Source organism: Myotis yumanensis, unplaced genomic scaffold (assembly GCF_028538775.1).
Source record: "Myotis yumanensis isolate MYYU_CA2020_CCGP unplaced genomic scaffold, mMyoYum1.0.hap1 SCAF_2, whole genome shotgun sequence".
Lineage (NCBI taxonomy): Eukaryota > Metazoa > Chordata > Mammalia > Chiroptera > Vespertilionidae > Myotis > Myotis yumanensis.
The window spans coordinates 3,960,308-3,980,248 of NW_027223753.1; the positions used below are offsets into that span (position 1 = coordinate 3,960,308).

The following is a 19,941-nucleotide window of genomic DNA, read 5'->3' on the forward strand; positions in this document are numbered from 1 at the left end:
TCCTTTTGGCTCCTCCCCCTCCCCACCAGCTTTCTCCTCACCAAGGACCCTGCGGACCAACCTCCAGAATTAATTACGGTCCCGGGTCCCTAACTTGTCCTCACATCTCCATAGCAACAGTGGTTCGCAAATGCCAGCAAGTGTTTTCCTAAAGGGGCTGTATCCCTTACACAAAGTAGAACGTTCTGGGCAAGATTGGAACACAGTTTTTGAACGGCGCTGCTCTGATTTCTTCACACTTTACAACCGCTTTCTTTGCAAACATGCATGTCCCAGTTACCCTGGGCGGGTGCCAAGGCCCTCGGCCCAGCGTCTGTCTTCTCAGCTTCATGGCAGCCGTGGTCCGACCCGAAAACAAACAAGGAGAGAGCCCTGGGCCTCACAACTGAGGGGCGTGTCTGTGCGTGTGTGTGTGCGCACGCATATGTGCATACATGTGTGTGCATGTGTGTTTGTGTATATATGTTTATGTGCGTATGTGTGAGTGTGTGCGCATGTGCACTGTGTTTTTGAGTGCGTGCATGTGTACACGTGTGTGTGTGCACGTGTGAGTGTGTGCGCGTGTGTGTGCATATGCACGTGTGTGCAGGTGTGCGTGCATATGCAGGTGTGTGAGTATGCACGCACACACAGAGACACTGGCCATGTCTTATGGATTGCAATGGCCCCGGAACTCTGAGATTCCTGGGACCCCATCTGAGTGTAGAGGGAAAGGGTGCTGCTGTCCATGGTTCTGTGTGAATTTCCAAGGGCCAAGACAGGGAGAGGATGTGTGTGTGAGAAGTCAGCACACGTCATCCACGGGTGAGACAGGTGAGCTCGGGTTAAAATGAAGAGTCAGAGGCAGGCCTTCCCTCCGCCTCGGCAATGGCAGGAGAGCTGAAGGGAGGGGTGCTGGGTGGACGGTGGGTGTAGGAGCCACCAACTGGCTGACAGACTTGCTGTCCTCCGGAGCATAGCCCCACCCACTGCACCGTCCAGGCTGCACACACCTTCGCCCTGCCCCAGGCGCTCTGGTCAGCCAGACTCTCCGGCCACCTCCCGGGGAATGAATTTCCCTCTGATGTGGGCTCAGCCTCAGGAAGCCTGGGGGCCGGGGAGGGATGCAGACCTGAGCCCAGAGATCAGAGGAAGGAGGCAGGATGGGCAATGGGGCAAGAGGGGGCAGAGGCTGCGCTGGGGGTCAAGGAGAATGCGGCCCTTTGGGTTGGGAGGAAGAGGGGAAGCTGCAAGGCCAGCGTGGCATTGGAGCTGGGCCTTGACGAGCAGGGGGATGGGGACTTGCCGAGAGAGAGAGAGAGAGAGAGAGAGAGAAAGAAATTCCCGGCCCTGGAGACGGAGTGGACAGAGCAGCCAAGGGTCCCGAGGACTGAGCCAGGGATGCGGGGAGGGGACACGGGACACACAGACGCAGGTGGACTGGCCAGTCGCCGAGGCCTTTGCTATTGGGAGTGGGCGCACTCACGGGAAGTGGGAGCCACTGAAGGTTAGCAGGGGGCAGGGGGGTGCCCTCGTAGCTGGTACTTGGGAAAACAGCTCCGACAGTCGGATGGGCGGGGCTGGAGGGCCCGTGCCGGGTTGCTGGATCAGGCAACGAGGACCAGACGGGGCAGTGGCCTGGGACAGGGAGAGAGGCCCCGCCCCTTCCTACTGTCCCGCTGGCTTTGCAGCGCCTTGGACTAGAGCCCCCGAAGCCCTGCCTCTCTGTGTCTCCCAGCTCTGTGGCTCAGCGCTGCCCCCACGGGCAGACGTGGGTCTTGTCTCTGAGCGCCATGCTTAGAGGTGCCCAGAGGAAGCTGGAGGAGGCCCGGTCTGACCGTCACACCATCTGAAGAGGCCTGGGTCCCCCTGGGCCGCAGCCCGCTCCCCTGCTGCCTTCAGCATCTGCCAGGGAAGGGGACGTTGAAGGAGGCGTTGGGGTTGTGAGCTCCCCTTCCACCGCCGTTTGCACGGGGCTGGCGTCCACAGTGCAGCCGCGTGGCCCCCGCCGTGGTCTCAGGGTGGGAAGGCAGGATCACGCCCTGGGTGGGCTGGTGCTCGGAAAGCCGAGCCCCGCTGGTTGGGGGATGAGGCAGGTTGCCAGGGTTGCCGGCACGGGCACAGGCCCGGGAAGGGGCGAGCTGCCGCAGCAGCTCTGCAGGGGGCGCCCCGATTCGCCCGAGTTGTTAGGACAGCACGTTCCGTGGTTGCCAAGGCGGCTCACGGGTTATCAGCGAGCCGCAGGAGCCGCTGGGGAGAGGAGGGAGATAAAGAGGGATTTAAAAGGAAAGTAACAAAGAGCCGTCATTTCTAATCCAAACCTGGCCCCGCAGTCACTTTTTACCCCCAGTCACGCTTCGAAGACGTACCGTCGAGTGCTACCTTCCTTCGTGGTTACACTTATCTCGTCCTGCTGAGGCGTTGAAGGGGAGCTGGGGAGCACATTAGCAAAGCACACAGCCCAATGTCATCACAGTTCCCTCCAACACAAGCGTGGGATCTCACCGTGCCAGTCGCCAGAGCATAAAACCGTACAGATGTGCAATGGGCCGGCAGCTCACCCTCTGCTGCCCCAGTCGGCTCCTGCGTCAGTCCAGGGGGAGCTTTGGGGTTTGTGTCTCTAATGGGATTTAGCGGAGGGGCTCCCCAATGTGCCCACAGAGCAGAGGGAGGGCGGCCCAGCTCCCAGCATCCCCGCCTCTCCGCTCAAAGCGCCTTCCCCATCATGACCACCGGGAAGGGGGGTACAGGAAGCACCAGCTCTGTGAGCGAAGCCAGGGCCCCACTCCAGCCACCGCGGATCTCACGGCCTATTCCTGGTCAAGGTCAGACAGGAGGACGCCGGCCAGGAAGCAGCCTCGCTGTGCGCCACACGGGGTGGGCAGCACCAGCTCTGCCTCCTGCAGTCTCTCTGCACAGCAAGGAAGTGCAGCCCTTTCTTGGGGTGGTTCCGACCCCAGGAAGGGGCACAGCTCGAGCTCAGGCGGGTCCCACACACAGACGCTGAGGCAGGGTAGGGGGAACAGTCCATTTTATATACAGTGGGGCCTTGACTTACGAGTTTAATTCGTTCCGAGACCGAGCTTGTTAAGGAGCTCGTTAAGGAGCTTGTTAACTCAAATTACTCTATCAACTCAATGCAAAAAATTGGCCGAGAGACAGCTGGTATCTCAAAAAACTCGCTAGTCGGGACACTCTAAGTTAAGGCCCCACTATATATATGTTTTTATTGATTTCAGAGGGGAAAAGAGAGAGAGAAACATCAATGATGAGAGAGAATCAGCGATCAGTTGCCTTCTGCACGCCCCCACCTGGGGATTGAGCACACAACCCGGGCATGTTCCCTGACTGGGAGTCAAACAGAGACCTCCTGGTTCGAACCACTGAGCCACACCGCCTGGGCCAGGGCTTTGAATTGGTGCACACTTAAATACAGAATGTTTTTCTGAGAAACGTAGTTTTGTTTTCTCCCAGCACTTGGAAGTTAGCTAAGGAGTGTCTCATGGATCCTCTTTCCATGGGTGGATGGGAGTGATGCTGTGCCCCTCTCCCCCCTCCAATGGCTTGAGTGCCCGTGGAGCTAACGCTGGGCCCTCGATGTCCACAAAGCCAAGAGGGGCTCCTGTGTAAGGAATTGCACCTCCCTAACAAGCCGTGTCTGAATCCACTTGGTTTTGTCCCACCTACAAGCTCTGTAAGATCTAAGGGAAACCTGGGTTGAGGAGTCAGTACGATAACTGGCCATTTTGAAGATTTAGTGCGAGTCGGTGCGAATGCTTTATCTCACGAGTCTTCACAGCGACCTCATGGAGCAGGTCCTATCAGCCTGTCCATGTTACAGCTGAGAAAACAGAGGCACAGAGGGGAGCTGGCCGAGGGCCCAGCTGGGACACAGCAGACCAGACGCACCCCCGGCAGCTGTCTCCAGAGCACAACCTGCACCACCCGCCGCACTGTCACCCTCAGCATCAGGCAGACCCAGGGCAGCGTGGGGCTTTGGTGGCTTTTCTCTTCGTGTCCCTTGTGTGTAAAGTGGAGATAACCATTCCTGCCTCCTGTTGTGAGGATTAACAGAGCTAAGTCCTGCGGACACTTAGCACCCAGCATGGAACAACAGGTGCTGAACAAAAGGCAGCTCTCCGTAATCATTGTGACTGTTGTTGTCATGGTAACCAGAGGAGTGTGCGTGGCACGGTGGAGAGAGACTGGCTTAGCAAAAGGAACACCTAGGGCCTGTTGATGAGTTAGGGCTCCTGGTTGATGCAACAGAAAATCCAACTTGAACTGGCTTCAGGATGAGAGGAAATTGGACGGTTCGAGTTAACTGGAGAGTTGAGGATGCTGGCTTCAGGCATGGCTGGATCCAGGTGCGCAGTCAGTAGCGTGGACGCTGAGTGTCTTATTCCCTGGGTTCTGCCTTTTCCGGGCTGGTGTCCTTCTTGGACTCCACATGCTGGCAAGAGGTGGCTTCCAGGAGCACCGGGCTCCATCGTCCGAGGTTCAAGTCCAGCAGGAAGTCATCCCTGCCTCGCAGGGGCGCTAGCCACGCCCAGGGGTTAGCTCTGACTGCCTGTGGTTGGAACTCAGGGCCAGTCCTCTGTCCAGGTCTCGGTTTGTGAAGAAGAGCCTTCGCCGACGGTTCGCAGCTCCCGGTGGGCCCAGCTGTCAAGCCCGGGCCTTCCTAGGCCCAGCACCCGCTCTGCACAGTGGCTTCCGGGAGCCCCGGCGTCTTCCTGGGCTTGCCGGTGGCACTCGGGCCCTCCAGCCTCTGGGACAGGCTGCTTCTCTCTTCCCCAGGACACCGCCTTGCACTTCACCCACACGGGGTCCAGCTGTCCCTCACACCCACAACCTCGCCAGACTCTCTCGTGACCAGTAACAAAGGACCTGGCACTTCATCGCCCATAGCAGTTCCGTGTCATCTGCAAACACGGAGGTTTTATCGGCATTTCTTCCCCCGGGTCAATGAGACAAGGCTGGCCCTGCGCCAGCGTGAAATCGAGTGGCTTCCGTTTGCCCATCCAGGGAGGGGGCGGGCGGCAGGCCTGGCCCCAGCGGCATGCGTCCAGGGGACTGGCCCTCCCGGGGCCTGGGAGCGTCTGGGCCGATGGCTCCTCTTTCGGCACAAGCATCTCTATCTGCTCAGGGCGCTGGTCAGCCTCCTTCACTCCCCCAGCCCTGCGTGCCCGGGTGTGGCCAGGACTGTGCCAGGCAGGTTCCCAGTTCGTGTGAGTTCCCGCCTCCCCGTGGGCAGAAGAGGGCAGAGCCGGTGTGGTCCCCGACCCCCACTCCAGGTGGAAATTGTTTAACTGCATGGCCAGGACTGGAAATTCTGGTAATTGCGTAATAACAGCGGCAGCGGCAGCAACACTCAGCAATTACCCGGGGTTTTCCCCTTCAGACCACGGTACCCCGTACCCGCATTAACTAGTTAAGTCTCCCAGCCTCCTCCCAAGCAGGAAGGGCTGCGGCCGACTCCCTCCTGCGCCCGTACCCACCAGCTAAAGGGACCATAGGGCTTCCCCAGAGCAGCGGCCCTGGCCCCACCCCCGGGCAGGACGGAGGCCCCATGCGGCATTCCCTGCCCCTCACAGGTGTCCCCGAGCTCCTCCCCCTGCTGAGCCCAGCAAGGACAGGTCTGTGTGCTCTGGGACTGCAGCAGGGAGCCCTGTGCCCGGTGGGTGAATGGGGGCCTGGCACCCAGGGGCACACAGCTGACGGCTGGCTTTGCCTATATGGGCGGCACCTTTGGTTTCTGCTCTTTTTTCATTTTCTCCTTTTGCTTCTTTCACTGCCCCCAGCTTTAGGGACCTGGGTTTGCCTCTGCCATCACCGGTGCTCAGCTCCTGGCTGTCCCACCCACCCCATCCACACCCCTGCCTGCCCACAGGGTGCCCTGTAGTCCCTTGCTGTGGAGACGGTACTCTCCCTCCGTCATGGCCCCGCCCTGAGCAGCTCACAGACCGGCATGGAGGTCAGGGTTCCAGCCCAGCCCCTGCTCCCACCAGCTCCCCGTGCCCCACCTGCCCCACAAGCGCCCTGGCCCTGTGATTGCTCAGGCACAGACCCCACCTGGGCTGCGGCTGCCCAGGGCACCGAGGCTGGCACATGGCCCTCCACCCACCACCCAGAGAGCTCCCTCAGAGCCCAGGGCTGGTGGAGAGGCCGGCAGCTGGGGCTTGGGGCTCAGGGCTGGGGCTCAGGGCTGGGGCTTGGGGCTAGGGCTCGGGGCTTGGACTTGGGGCTGGAGCTTGGGGCTCAGGACTGGGGCTCGGTCGAGGGTTGAATCGTGGAGTTCTGAACGCTGGGTCTGCAAGGGACTAAACTAGGAAATGGAAGTGGGGCTAAGATGGGGGCCTGGGACCGGCTGACACTCAGAAAGTCATCTTTGCAAATAGAGGCACCGCTGAGAGGTGCATGCTGGGAGTCCGGGCCCCGCCCTGCTCCCTGAGGACGTGGCGGTGAAAGGTGGCCGTCCGTGCATAGGGGCCCACGAGGCTCCCTGCCCGTCTGGGGAAGAGGGAGGAGGAGGGAGGGGCAGCCTGCAAGGCAGCCCACCCTCAGAGACCGGAGCCGCCAGGCCACCCGCCTGGCCCTTGGGTGAGGGAAGGGGTGGGCACAGTCTTGCATTTCCCTGCCCGCTGGCAGCCATCAGCGGGGACAGCGGGGATACAACTGAGCCTGCCAGGGCCACATGACAGGCCTACCTGCCGACGGGGGCATCCATCCGCCTCATGCCTTTGTCTGGAGAGAGGAGAGGTGCCAGGCTGCCAGGGCAGCTGGAGGCGGGCAGAGGGTTGTCTGTGCCTGCAGTGCAGTGCCCCGCGCCCTGAGCCTGGTCTCAGCATCGCTCGTTCCCTAACACGTCCTCCCTCCTTTGCGCCGGCGTCGCCTCCCGGTCCGTGGCACCAGCCCCGTTTGTGCGGCACCGGGTACAGGGAGGCTCAGCCCTGCAGATCGGGCGCGGTGGGCTTCCGGAACCCGCAGGGATGGCGCTCACAGGACAGACGCGGTCCCAGCGCTGCTTTCCGCCGGCTCCCGCCTCCGCTGGCGGTGCGCGGCCCCCGCGACAAGTGGGGAGGTGTGCGGCGCCATTACATGCTATTATGACTTTCGGGCTAATGTGTACATTCCCGCCACCGCCCAGCCTCTCTCCTTCATTTCTCATGAGAACCGGCGCGAGATTAATGACGGCGCCCGGAGAGACGGAGCACCACGCCACTGATTTATTGACCACTTAGCGCTGATGAAGCTGCAAACAAGAGTCAAACAGATGTTGCAGCTGCATTTTTCTTTATCAAAACCAACCGCTTTTTGCATGTTTAACCACTTCCTGCACGGCTGTCCTGCTCGCTCCACAGAAAGGGGTGCTGCCCCTGGCAGCGGCCAAGAGGAGGACGTGAGGCCCCCAGACTCTCGCTCGGGGTGACCGGTCCCCACGTGGGTCTCCGGTGAGGAGCACAGGGCTGCCTCACCCAGTTCCAGGGCCTGTCGTGCACACCCAGGGGAGGGCTTGGCATTGGAGGCCCAGGGCCCAGCTCCCTGCAAACTGGAACGCCTCCTCCTCCGGCTTGTCTAGGAACAGGTGACTGACACCCGTGTAAAGCACACGTCGGTGGCCTGGCGTGAGGGATGGAATTCAAAGGCGAAGGAAACACCTTCAGCAGTTAAGGTCAAGTCCGGGCGTCCGCCTCCCCCTCCTCCAGAGCAGACACTCAGGCTGGCCGAGCTAGCGCGTGCCTGAGTGGAGCACCCAGCCCTTCCTCCCAGAGGCCAGAAGCCACGGGAGCCGGGGTCTCTCTCCGCAGGAAGTCGGGGCTCTCTGATGAAAGCGTGGCACCCACCACCCCAGTCTCTGTGCCATCCCACCCGCACCCCGCCCACGGCTGCCCCCGGCCGGGCTTCCCCGCCTCTCCACTGTGCCTCTTTCTCTGTTTCTCTCCTCCCTCCTCCCCTTCTCTCCCTCCTCCCCAGCCCCAGCCCTAACCTGAGGTCCAGGCCTCCGGGTCTGGGTCCTGCCCTGGGGCTGAGCCCGCTCCTCCCTGGTGGGGGCTGTACTGGGAGAGCCTGAAGGAGCGTTCAGGAGACGGGCATAGGCCTGCCCACCCCTGCTTGCCCAGCCCGCTGGGCCCCTCGCTCCGGCAGGAGGGTCTGAACTGTGTGTTGGTGGCAGGTTTAATCCAGATCACTTGGCCATGATTGGCAGCCCAGCCACCCCCTCTGCTGCCCACCCTGCCACCGAGCACCCCCACAATCTCCTTCCTCAATCCCGCCACCTGTCATTAAGGGGATCAAATTGCCAGGCAGCCGCCCGGAGTGCCCCCCACGCCCGCAGCTGCTCATCTCCAGTGTGCCTCTCCCCCCGTCTGCACGTGCTCAGCCCTGAGATGGGAGGCCGCCCTGGTCCCCAGGTCTCCCCGCAGGGACCTCGCATCCTGGCGCACCCTAGTCAGGACGGACAAGCCTGCAGTTGAAGGGAGACAGTATCCCCCACCCTGGCCTCTCCCTCAGCCCCAGTCTTTCCAGATGAGTGAGCCTCCTGCCAGGCCAGGACGGGGCTCAGGGGGTGGGGTAATTCTTGGGCCACTGAAGCCCCACTGCCCAGAGCCCCAGGGCACGGGCAAGGGCTCCCATCTACCAGTAACTGCTAAAGGTGCTTCCTTTGGCTTTGAATTCTATCTGTGATGCCCAGACTGTGTTCCAGAGAACACTAAGGTCTCAAGAGGCACTCAGGTTCGTGGCCAAATAAGCCTAGAGAGCCTTCCTGTGCACATGGAGAGACCCTCCTTCATAGGGGCCATCAAGGCTCTGATAAGTCCTGCAGTGAAGGAGCCGATGGACTTGGGCTGAGCGTTTGCTCTGCAGAACATGCTTAGCCTCTCCTGTGCGTTTGGGTGTCAGGGTCCTTGGCCTGTCCTCCTGCTGGGCTTTGTCCCCACGGGTCAGTATGGGTGACAGGCGCTCCCTGAAAGCGGTGTGTTAGGATGCGACTGACTTGGGCTCCCGGAGGTACCTTCCCAGCACCTGGAGGTCCCCAAGGAGTCCCAGCCGGAAAGTCCCGGCAGCCTGGGCCTCAGTCAGCACATTCACACCTCACATTTCCAGACAGAAAGCCGAGGTGGCGATGGCTTAAGGGGCCAGCTGAGGGCTCCTGGGCCCCTCAGGTGCTGGGTGGGCACCTCCTCCTCCCATGCCCCTCCTCCTCTCTTCTTCCGTCAGTCTGTCCCCCAGGAAGACACACCTGGAGGGAGCAGGGGTGGGAGGTGAGTCAGCAGGGAGGAGACGCTGCCTGGCACCACCTCCCCAGCCCAGGTCAGCACCGCAGGCAGGCTGGTGGCCCCGGGCCCTGGGGCAGCTGGCTGTCCCCACCCTCAGCATTCAGCAGGTGAGCCAGAGTGCCTGCTTCGTGCTGGCCCTGCTCTGGGCCATCAGAGCTCAGGCTCTGGGTGGGAAGGCAAGCAGGAAATGCTCAGAAGCGAGAGCCGGCAGCGAAGCTGTTGGACAGCCAAGGGACAGCACAGAGCAGGCCTGGTGGGGCGGGAGGGGCGCTGTGCCTGGGGAACCGCTGAATGAGGAGCCAGGGGAGATGGCATTGAGACTTACCCCGACGTGTGGCATGGAGCAGCTCAGCTGGAGAGAATGGGGAACACAGCAGGTGTGGGGGATGGGGTGGCAGGAGCCTCAGAGCCTCGGGGAGCGCCGGTGGCTGGAGAGAAAATGGGTGGTGGTTCCTGTAACCCTATCAGGGGTGTGGTGTCACTCGCCATTGCCGGGATTCTGGGGTCACACCTGCTGGGGTTGGGAGAACTGACTGGGACGGGGGAGGGGAGACCCAGGCAGAGATGGGCTCACACTAGGGCTGTCAGGGCGGGCATGGGTGGGGCAGGGAGAATGCCATGATGGTGATGGGGCAGGAGGGAGAGGGAGGGACAAGCAGAGAGGGTGACTCGGAGGGTCCGACCTGGACAATTGGGGGAGGTGGTGCCATTCCCCATGGGGTAGAGCCTGGGGCTGGCCATCTGGCTCGGCCTTGAAGCCAGGGGTGTTCACGAGGCCCCAACAGGAGCCGTGAGTGGACAGTGGGACAGGGGGCCGTGAGCCTGGGCGGGGCAGAGGGTGGGCTGTGGAGAGAGCGCCAGGACTCCTGGGAGCAGGGTAGCTACGGCCAGGACGCTGGGCAAGGGCAACAGGGGCAGGGCCCCCGGACCCAGCCGTGAGGGAGCCACATGCAGTGAGAGGAGGATCGGGACACACAGGGCTGTGCGGAGAGCGTCTGCGTTGTGAGTGGGTGAACCTCGGCCAGAAGCTCTGGCCATTCTCTCGGGGGAAATCCATGTTGCTTGGTGTGGGGGTTGGCGGCAGAGGGACTCCATGCTCTCCCGGCCCAGCAGCCTGGGGAGAAGGGAGGGTCCAGTCTTCGCTTTACAGACGAGGAAGGGATGGGACCTCCTTGTACACAGCTCTTTCCAGAAGGTTCCGGAACGTCTCTGAGACCTTTACTGGTCCTCAGCTCTCCCCTCCACAGCCCCAGCCGGCCCACGGGACCCCTCCCCCAGGCCTTTGACACCAGGCCAGGCCTCGTGGACTTTCGGGGGGTGTCATCCTCCAAGGTCATGCTCTCTTCGGGTGGGTGACCTCTGGCATCTTCATGGAAACCCCGTATGCAGGGAGGAGCCTGTGGACACGCTCTTGTCCCACCCCCACCCATGGCCTGTCCTGGGTGCTGACCCCCGGGAAGCCTCGCGCAGTGCAGGGCAGACCCGGCAAGCTGGCTGCACGCTGTCCAGGACCGAGGTTCCCGAGTCCTGGCCGTGCTCCGCCCCTCCCGCCCCCCCACCCCACCATCCCACACTGGGCACCCCCGAGCCTTCCGCAGCCCACCTGCCCCACCTGCAGAGCGGCGCTCAGTGGGGATCTGACGTTGCTGTGAGCGCTCCCGGAACCGATACAACACTGGGACTCCATGGCTAATATATTTTTCTGCCAAAAACACCCAATAAAATGCACAACTAATGGGTGAGATTACAACGTTGCCAAGAAGCGACATGTGCCCCAAGCATCCAAACATACCTCGATCACGCTGTCTCCAAACCAGCCCCAAACCGGGAAGTGGGGACTTAAGATTCCACCGGGACTTGGAGCTACAGGAACCCAGGCCCTGGGGCAGGATCTGCGGTTACAATGGAGACCCTGACGCCGGGCTTCCCAGCTTCCTAACCCCAACCAGTCCCAGCACCTGCAGGGGCCGCGCTTCCTCCCAACTGTGTCAAGGTCGCTGAGACGCTCAGCCCAGAGCAGGGCTCCGGGAAGGGCCTGGTGCCTGACTCAAAAGGGTCAGAAGGAGAGCTAGACCCCCAAGTCCATAGTTACAGGTGTGGGCCCGAACCCCCGGTCTGTGAGCTCCTAACGGGTGGAGTCACTGTGCCTCGGGGCGTTTTTCGGGGCTGAGGGATGGAGTAGCCGCAGCCTCCATCGAATTCTCAGTGGCCTCAGACCCGGCCGAGGTTAGAGCCAGCCCTGCCTCCCAGCCTCCTAGGAGTGCTGTGCCCGTCATAGACTAGAAAACGGAAGCCACGTGTCAGCGGTGCAAGCATGGAAAGGGAAGGGTGGGAAGTCCAATGTGAGTCTAGCTCAATTCTGCTGATGGAAGTGAACAGTGGTCATTGCTGATGCCATGACAGCTCCGGGCCTTCCCCCGTGGCTGAGGAGATAAAGGAGGCGTACAGACTAAGATACAAACCCCGTCTCCATCCTCCTGTGGTGGAGATACAGAGGGCGGGGTATCAGGGAGTACTTCCTGGAGGAGGAGGCGAGCATGGTGCTTGTCCTCAAAGAATAGGTGGAGGCCAGTTATGCAAACACGGAGCTGGGCGCTGAAGGGAGGGACAGTGCTTTCTGAAATAGGAGAGTTCAGGGTGATCTAGTGCAGGAATTCCTGGTTTGGAGTTTCAGTGTGTGGTGAAGGCAGCCCTCCTTGGCTCCCATGCCTGTCCTACCGCCTTGGTCTCCCACAGCCTTTGCTGGGCGCTCCGTGGGGCTCTGGGGCAGGAGGCTGCAGGTCTTTCGTCTCCTGGGTGTCTGACATCCATCCAGTGCCCCCCGCAGGGCCCAGCTCCTGCTCCAGGGCCAGGATCAGAGGCAGCCCCGGGCGGGCGGCCCGCTGGCCCCGCAGCCCTTTGATCCTTCCTCGTCTTGCTCAGCAGCTGGTGCTGCCACCTGCCCAGGCACAGCTCAAGCGGGAGCCCCCAGCCCAGCGCAGCCAGGAGGCCGTGTGCTGGTCCCAGGAAGAACACAGGGCAGGGGCCCAGGTGTACCCCCCCTGGTCCTGGGCCACCTCACCCGTGCAATGAGGAGAGCAGGTCTGCAGCCCACCTCCCTCTGGGGCACAAGGCAAGGATGCAGGGAAGTTGAGGCGGGAAAGTGCCGAGACCAAGCGAGACAGGCCAGCAGGTGTCTTGGCAGGACCTGAATTGGGAGTCAGAATCCTGGCTTCCGACCCAGGCTCTGTCCCTGGCCAGACACACAGCTTCAGGCAGGTCACAGCTTCTCTGGGCTCAGTCCCCTCATTGTAGACAGAGGGTACCCTGCCCGGCCCTGCATGGCCCCGCCCTGCCCGCCCCACGCTGGCTAGCGCTGGCACCAAACGAGATGACGCTGACAGTGCTCAGACCACAGTGCGTGTGCGCCGATGTCGGGTCCTCATCACTATTAAGGAGCATGAGTGCCGCCATCCAGAAAAACTGCCGTTCGGGGCGGCTCCTGGTCGTGCTGATGTGATTTGCTGGGTAACTGAGCGTTGGCAAGGAAAAACCCTGACTGAAAAGCTTCTTAAATTGCGCCGGTCGACGTTGCGCTGGTCACGTGTCATCTCGAGCCTTTGCTAACGCGTTGATTGACCCCACAGTCACTCATTGCGTGGCTCTGACCAGATCCGAAAGGGTGACTGCAGACGCAGCCTCCTCAGCGGGGTCCTCGAGCCGTGGGCCTCAGGGGAACTCGTGGCCGGGTGTCAGGCAGGAAACGCAGAGGCCACAGCTCCGGGAAAGAGCGATGGAAGGGGCCTTCCAGCTGGCTTGTCTGTAGCTGCACCTCGATGTTCCCTGACGTTCCCTGACTGGGGAGGTTTTTCCGGGTCTTGCCAGCTGCGTTATAAAGCGACGCGATTGCTTTTTACAAACGAAACCGGCCTGGCCTTCTGGGGGCCACGAGAAGCCCCAGAGGGCGAGCTCTGCTCATCGAAGCTGCTGCCCCGCGGGGCCCAGGCACGTCACTGTCAGAGCTGGTGGCGGGCAGGGGGGGACCGAGGGCATTTTGAACTGAGTCTGGGGGACGAGGCCAACCCATCTGGGGACAAGCGGTGCCTTCAGGGTCCCCACAGGAGCGTTCTTTCCATTCCGAAGCTCAGGGCGGTCCCGTGGCCGAGCTCCCAGGTGAGTGGGTGATGGCCGCCGCCTGGGTGTTGCTCGGAAGGGCCCTGCTGGCGGGGCTGTTTGCACAGGGAGAGGTGGAGATACAGAGGGCGGGGTATCAGGGAGTACTTCCTGGAGGAGGAGGCGAGCGTGGTGCTTGTCCTCAAAGAACAGGAGGAGGCCGGTTATGTCCCTTACACGTGGAGCGCCTTCAACCTGGGGACCCCGTTTCCCCGTGGGAAGAGGTGGCGGAGATTCCTGTGTCGGGGGGTCGTGCTGTGGTGAGGACGGGGGTGGGGCACCGGCGGGCGCAGTGCCCCCGGGCAGCTGTTGGCGTGAGGCCTAAGGTCCGGGGTGTGGGGTAGAGATGGGTCTGACCGAGTGTGTGGCCCTTCGTTGCACCGTGTGTAGAGCGGCGGTTCTCCACTGGGGCAGTTGTGTCCCCCGGGGATGCTGGGCGGTGTCTGGCGCCGGTTCTAGTAGCACCTGTAGGCGGGGGGTAAGGCATCGGGCAGGCAGGCGCCAGGGCTGCTGCTGGGCACAGGGCGTCCCCCTGACAATGCGTGTCAGCGGCCCCGAGGATGAGGAAGCCGGGCGTGCGGACACTCGGCCGGTCTGTGCCTGCTGGCGGGGGGTGGGGGGGCCTGGATGGACTCCATGCCACCTCATGCTGCCAGTCTCTGCTCTCCCCCCAGAACCCCGACATCGTCCTGGTGCACTATCTCAACGTCCCGGCCATCGAGGACTGCGGCAAGCCCTGCGGCCCCATCCTCTGCTCCATCAACACCGACAAGAAGGAGTGGGCGAAATGGACCAAGGAGGAGCTCATCGGGCAGCTGAAGCCCATGTGTGAGTAGCCGCGGCTGCCCGCCCAGGTCCTGCCCCGGGGACCAGGTGTGGGAGCCCCTTCCCCTCGGATGGCAGTGACACAGTGACCCTGCTTTCCCTTGATCCTCACGCCCCCTGTGCGACAGGCAGGGCACAGAATGGCAGGCCCATGTGACAGGTGAGACAGGCGAGGCTCAGGCACAACGCAACACGAAAGAGGAGCAGAGCCCAGAGAGCGGGGACCGCTGCCCCCTGGTGGCAGGCAGGAGTGGGGGGGCGGCCTGGGGATCCGGGAGGGCTGCCCAGAGCTGGGTGCCTCGCCCTCGCCCTCGCCCACGCCCTCTGCTCCTGGACAGGAGGCCTCGCGCCCTGACTGGGAGGCACAGGGACGATGGGGCCGAGCTGGCTTTCACTGTGCCAGCACGGCGGTGCGTTCCGAAGCATCTGTCGGGTACGAATCACCAAGTGCAAAACTCCAGTGAGTCCAGAAAGCTGGGCCTCGGCTGCCACCCCATTTCCATGGGCCGTGGCTCCCGGCAGCCACTAGTGGGGCTCCATGGCCTCTCCTGCCCCCTTGGACACCTGGACTCAGGAGAACCAGGCTCAGAGCGGGTGAGCGGGTCCCTCAGAGCCCATGCGCCTCGGGAGGGGGCTGTGGGGAAGAAGCCGCTGGGCGCCATGTACAGGGAACAGCGGAAATGCCTTCCAGGAGGAGTGAGGGCCCCGTCTCTGGGAGGGTCCAAGCTAAATCCAGGTACACTGCAGTAGCCCACTAATCCTGAGAGTCCCACAGTGCTCAGATCGGGGGGGCCCCCCTCATCCCAAGGTTGGGGATGGGGATCAGGAGTGACAGAGGGGTCTGTACGGCCTCAGGGGCTCCGACTAGCTTGCCCCTGATGCCACCAGGAACCTTGAGCCAGGTGGCCTGGGGCCTCTGGGCTCAGGCCGAGTCCCCTCCCAATGGACAAGGGGGTTAAGCTCCATGAACTCCAGGGTAGACACCGGACCTCTGGCGTTTACCTGGAAGGACCCAAAGGCCTGCTCGAGTCTGCGGTGCATCGAGCAAATCATGTAAAACTACAGCAAACCCCCATAAAGCTCGCAACCTGGGTTCTCTGGGGTTTGGGGCAGGAGCCCAGCGGCACACAGACAATAGAGTGCACGTGTGTGCGCGGCTCCGGTCACAGACACGCAGCCTGGGACAGAGCCTGGAAGTGGGGGGATGAGAGCTCTCGGTGCCGACCGGGCCGGGCACAGGCAGGGCACGGCTGGGTGCTCGGGAAGCAGAGGCGCCTCGAGCCAGGAAGGCGTCAGATTCGGTTCCAGAAGCAGGCGTGCCACCCGCGCTGGAGCCAAACACATTAGCTTCATCACATTTCCACATAAATCACATTCCTTCAAAGACTTCACAGTTTGATTTCCTGATGTTTCCCAATTTCTCTGCCCCACAGCAGAGTTGTCAGTGGTTTAATCAAAACGCTGTCTTCTCGGCGGCGAGGGGAGCTCGGCCCTGCAGCCTCTGCCTCGGCCGCTGCGAGACGGGGCTCGTGGTCTTCAGCTCTGGGGTCTCACAAACGCCCGGGGAGCCAGAGGGACAGAGAGCCCACCCTGATTCTTGCGGCTGTGTCCTTGGGTCCCTGGGGGCTTGCCTTCCACCTGCACCCTGAGGGATGCCTCCTCCAGGTTAAAAGAGGAAACAGGAGAATGTGATATCTGATAGGAATCCCCCAGGTGCTTCCGAACGCTTCCTCTCCGTCCCCTGCAAGCCCTTCCGTGGCAGTTAGAATACGGGCCCTGCTGCCGAGGCAAAGGCCAAAAGACTGGAGGCTTCCATAAGCGAGAAGGCGATTTCTCTTCCACGTAGCAGTTGGGGGTTGACATGGCAGCCCAGTGTCAGGGATCCGCCATCAGGGCTCCCACCAGCTGGTCGCTCTGCTGTTCCTAGGGTGTCGCCTTCTCTCATGTGGCCCAAGATGGCAACTCCAGCTCCCGCCATCACAACTGCATTCCAACCAGTGGAAGCAGAAACGAGAAAGTGGAGGGCAATCCTTTTCCCCTTAAGAATAGGGCCTAAATGCCCATACTTCTATTCATAGGTCATTGGCCAGGATTTGGTCACATGGTCACATGGTTGCAAGGGAGTCTGGGAAGTGTAGTCTTTTGCTAAGCACTACCATCCTAACATACTTTGGGGACTAGGGTTCTGTGTGTGCGTCGCTCGGGGCTGAGTGGAGCTGAGCTCAAGCCGGGTGCCCCTGTCGGACCTCCACGGAGGGAGACCCGCTCAGCTCAGGCCTGAGTGTTAGCTCAGTTCCCGTCCGTGGGTTGTCTTTATAGAATCCAAGTGAACGGGACCTAAAGCTTAGCGTGTCTCCTCCTGGAAACTGGGGTCTGTTCCAATGCAGCTGCTCTGAGCAAGCACCAGCCTTGGGCCCAGCCAACTGCCAGCGCATGAGAGAGGGCTGGGCAGGTGGGGTCTTCCCTGCCCAAGTCCGACGAGCTCTGTGCCACATCCTCCCCACCTGGTGGGAAACATGCTCAGTGCGGGAATGGAGGCCACGTTGAGTGTGGAGGGGATGGAGGGTGTGTTGAGCGTGGAGGGGATGGAGGCCCTGTTGAGTGTGGAGGGGATGGAGGGTGTGTTGAGCGTGGAGGGGATGGAGGTTGTGTTGAGCGTGGAGGGGATGGAGGCCGTGTTGAGTGTGGAGGGGATGGAGGCCGTGTTGAGCGTGGAGGGGATGGAGGCCGTGTTGAGTGTGGAGGGGATGGAGGTTGTGTTGAGTGTGGAGGGGATGGAGGCCGTGTTGAGTGTGGAGGGGATGGAGGGTGTGTTGAGCGTGGAGGGGATGGAGGCCGTGTTGAGTGTGGAGGGGATGGAGGGTGTGTTGAGCGTGGAGGGGATGGAGGCCGTGTTGAGCGTGGAGGGGATGGAGGTTGTGTTGAGCGTGGAGGGGATGGAGGCCGTGTTGAGCGTGGAGGGGATGGAGGCCGTGTTGAGTGTGGAGGGGATGGAGGGTGTGTTGAGCGTGGAGGGGATGGAGGCCGTGTTGAGCGTGGAGGGGATGGAGGCCGTGTTGAGTGTGGAGGGGATGGAGGGTGTGTTGAGTGTGGAGGGGATGGAGGGTGTGTTGAGCGTGGAGGGGATGGAGGCCCTGTTGAGTGTGGAGGGGATGGAGGGTGTGTTGAGCGTGGAGGGGATGGAGGTTGTGTTGAGCGTGGAGGGGATGGAGGTTGTGTTGAGTGTGGAGGGGATGGAGGGTGTGTTGAGCGTGGAGGGGATGGAGGCCGTGTTGAGCGTGGAGGGGATGGAGGTTGTGTTGAGTGTGGAGGGGATGGAGGCCGTGTTGAGTGTGGAGGGGATGGAGGCCGTGTTGAGCGTGGAGGGGATGGAGGCCGTGTTGAGTGTGGAGGGGATGGAGGTTGTGTTGAGTGTGGAGGGGATGGAGGCCGTGTTGAGTGTGGAGGGGATGGAGGGTGTGTTGAGCGTGGAGGGGATGGAGGCCGTGTTGAGCGTGGAGGGGATGGAGGCCGTGTTGAGCGTGGAGGGGATGGAGGCCGTGTTGAGTGTGGAGGGGATGGAGGGTGTGTTGAGCGTGGAGGGGATGGAGGTTGTGTTGAGTGTGGAGGGGATGGAGGCCACGTTGAGTGTGGAGGGGATGGAGGCCGTGTTGAGCGTGGAGGGGATGGAGGTTGTGTTGAGCGTGGAGGGGATGGAGGTTGTGTTGAGTGTGGAGGGGATGGAGGCCGTGTTGAGTGTGGAGGGGATGGAGGTTGTGTTGAGCGTGGAGGGGATGGAGGTTGTGTTGAGCGTGGAGGGGATGGAGGGTGTGTTGAGCGTGGAGGGGATGGAGGTTGTGTTGAGTGTGGAGGGGATGGAGGCCACGTTGAGTGTGGAGGGGATGGAGGCCGTGTTGAGCGTGGAGGGGATGGAGGCCGTGTTGAGCGTGGAGGGGATGGAGGTTGTGTTGAGTGTGGAGGGGATGGAGGCCGTGTTGAGCGTGGAGGGGATGGAGGTTGTGTTGAGTGTGGAGGGGATGGAGGGTGTGTTGAGCGTGGAGTGGATGGAGGTTGTGTTGAGTGTGGAGTGGATGGAGGCCACGTTGAGTGTGGAGGGGATGGAGGGTGTGTTGAGCGTGGAGGGGATGGAGGTTGTGTTGAGTGTGGAGGGGATGGAGGTTGTGTTGAGTGTGGAGGGGATGGAGGCCGTGTTGAGTGTGGAGGGGATGGAGGGTGTGTTGAGCGTGGAGGGGATGGAGGTTGTGTTGAGTGTGGAGGGGATGGAGGTTGTGTTGAGCGTGGAGGGGATGGAGGCCGTGTTGAGTGTGGAGGGGATGGAGGTTGTGTTGAGTGTGGAGGGGATGGAGGTTGTGTTGAGTGTGGAGGGGATGGAGGTTGTGTTGAGTGTGGAGGGGATGGAGGGTGTGTTGAGCGTGGAGGGGATGGAGGCCGTGTTGAGTGTGGAGGGGATGGAGGTTGTGTTGAGCGTGGAGGGGATGGAGGTTGTGTTGAGCGTGGAGGGGATGGAGGGTGTGTTGAGCGTGGAGGGGATGGAGGTTGTGTTGAGTGTGGAGGGGATGGAGGCCACGTTGAGTGTGGAGGGGATGGAGGCCGTGTTGAGCGTGGAGGGGATGGAGGCCGTGTTGAGCGTGGAGGGGATGGAGGTTGTGTTGAGTGTGGAGGGGATGGAGGCCGTGTTGAGCGTGGAGGGGATGGAGGTTGTGTTGAGTGTGGAGGGGATGGAGGGTGTGTTGAGCGTGGAGTGGATGGAGGTTGTGTTGAGTGTGGAGTGGATGGAGGCCACGTTGAGTGTGGAGGGGATGGAGGGTGTGTTGAGCGTGGAGGGGATGGAGGTTGTGTTGAGTGTGGAGGGGATGGAGGTTGTGTTGAGTGTGGAGGGGATGGAGGCCGTGTTGAGTGTGGAGGGGATGGAGGGTGTGTTGAGCGTGGAGGGGATGGAGGTTGTGTTGAGTGTGGAGGGGATGGAGGTTGTGTTGAGCGTGGAGGGGATGGAGGCCGTGTTGAGTGTGGAGGGGATGGAGGTTGTGTTGAGTGTGGAGGGGATGGAGGTTGTGTTGAGTGTGGAGGGGATGGAGGTTGTGTTGAGTGTGGAGGGGATGGAGGGTGTGTTGAGCGTGGAGGGGATGGAGGCCGTGTTGAGTGTGGAGGGGATGGAGGTTGTGTTGAGCGTGGAGGGGATGGAGGCCGTGTTGAGTGTGGAGGGGATGGAGGCCGTGTTGAGTGTGGAGGGGATGGAGGCCGTGTTGAGTGTGGAGGGGATGGAGGCCGTGTTGAGTGTGGAGGGGATGGAGGCCGTGTTGAGCGTGGAGGGGATGGAGGGTGTGTTGAGCGTGGAGGGGATGGAGGTTGTGTTGAGTGTGGAGGGGATGGAGGTTGTGTTGAGCGTGGAGGGGATGGAGGCCGTGTTGAGTGTGGAGGGGATGGAGGGTGTGTTGAGCGTGGAGGGGATGGAGGTTGTGTTGAGTGTGGAGGGGATGGAGGTTGTGTTGAGCGTGGAGGGGATGGAGGCCGTGTTGAGTGTGGAGGGGATGGAGGTTGTGTTGAGTGTGGAGGGGATGGAGGTTGTGTTGAGTGTGGAGGGGATGGAGGTTGTGTTGAGCGTGGAGGGGATGGAGGGTGTGTTGAGCGTGGAGGGGATGGAGGTTGTGTTGAGCGTGGAGGGGATGGAGGCCGTGTTGAGTGTGGAGGGGATGGAGGCCGTGTTGAG

General features: G+C 61.8%; 1 protein-coding gene across 9 annotated transcripts in view; it reads left to right on the plus strand.

The window, feature by feature from the left end:
* CAMTA1 (calmodulin binding transcription activator 1) overlaps window positions 1-19,941 on the plus strand; it is a 674,030-nt gene that overhangs the window by 556,624 nt on the left and 97,465 nt on the right. For all 9 annotated transcript variants that reach the window (XM_070403987.1, XM_070403988.1, XM_070403989.1 and 6 more), the window contains one exon: window positions 14,084-14,237. In XM_070403987.1, the coding sequence (XP_070260088.1) occupies window positions 14,084-14,237 (154 nt within the window). The remainder of the gene's footprint in view (window positions 1-14,083; window positions 14,238-19,941) is intronic.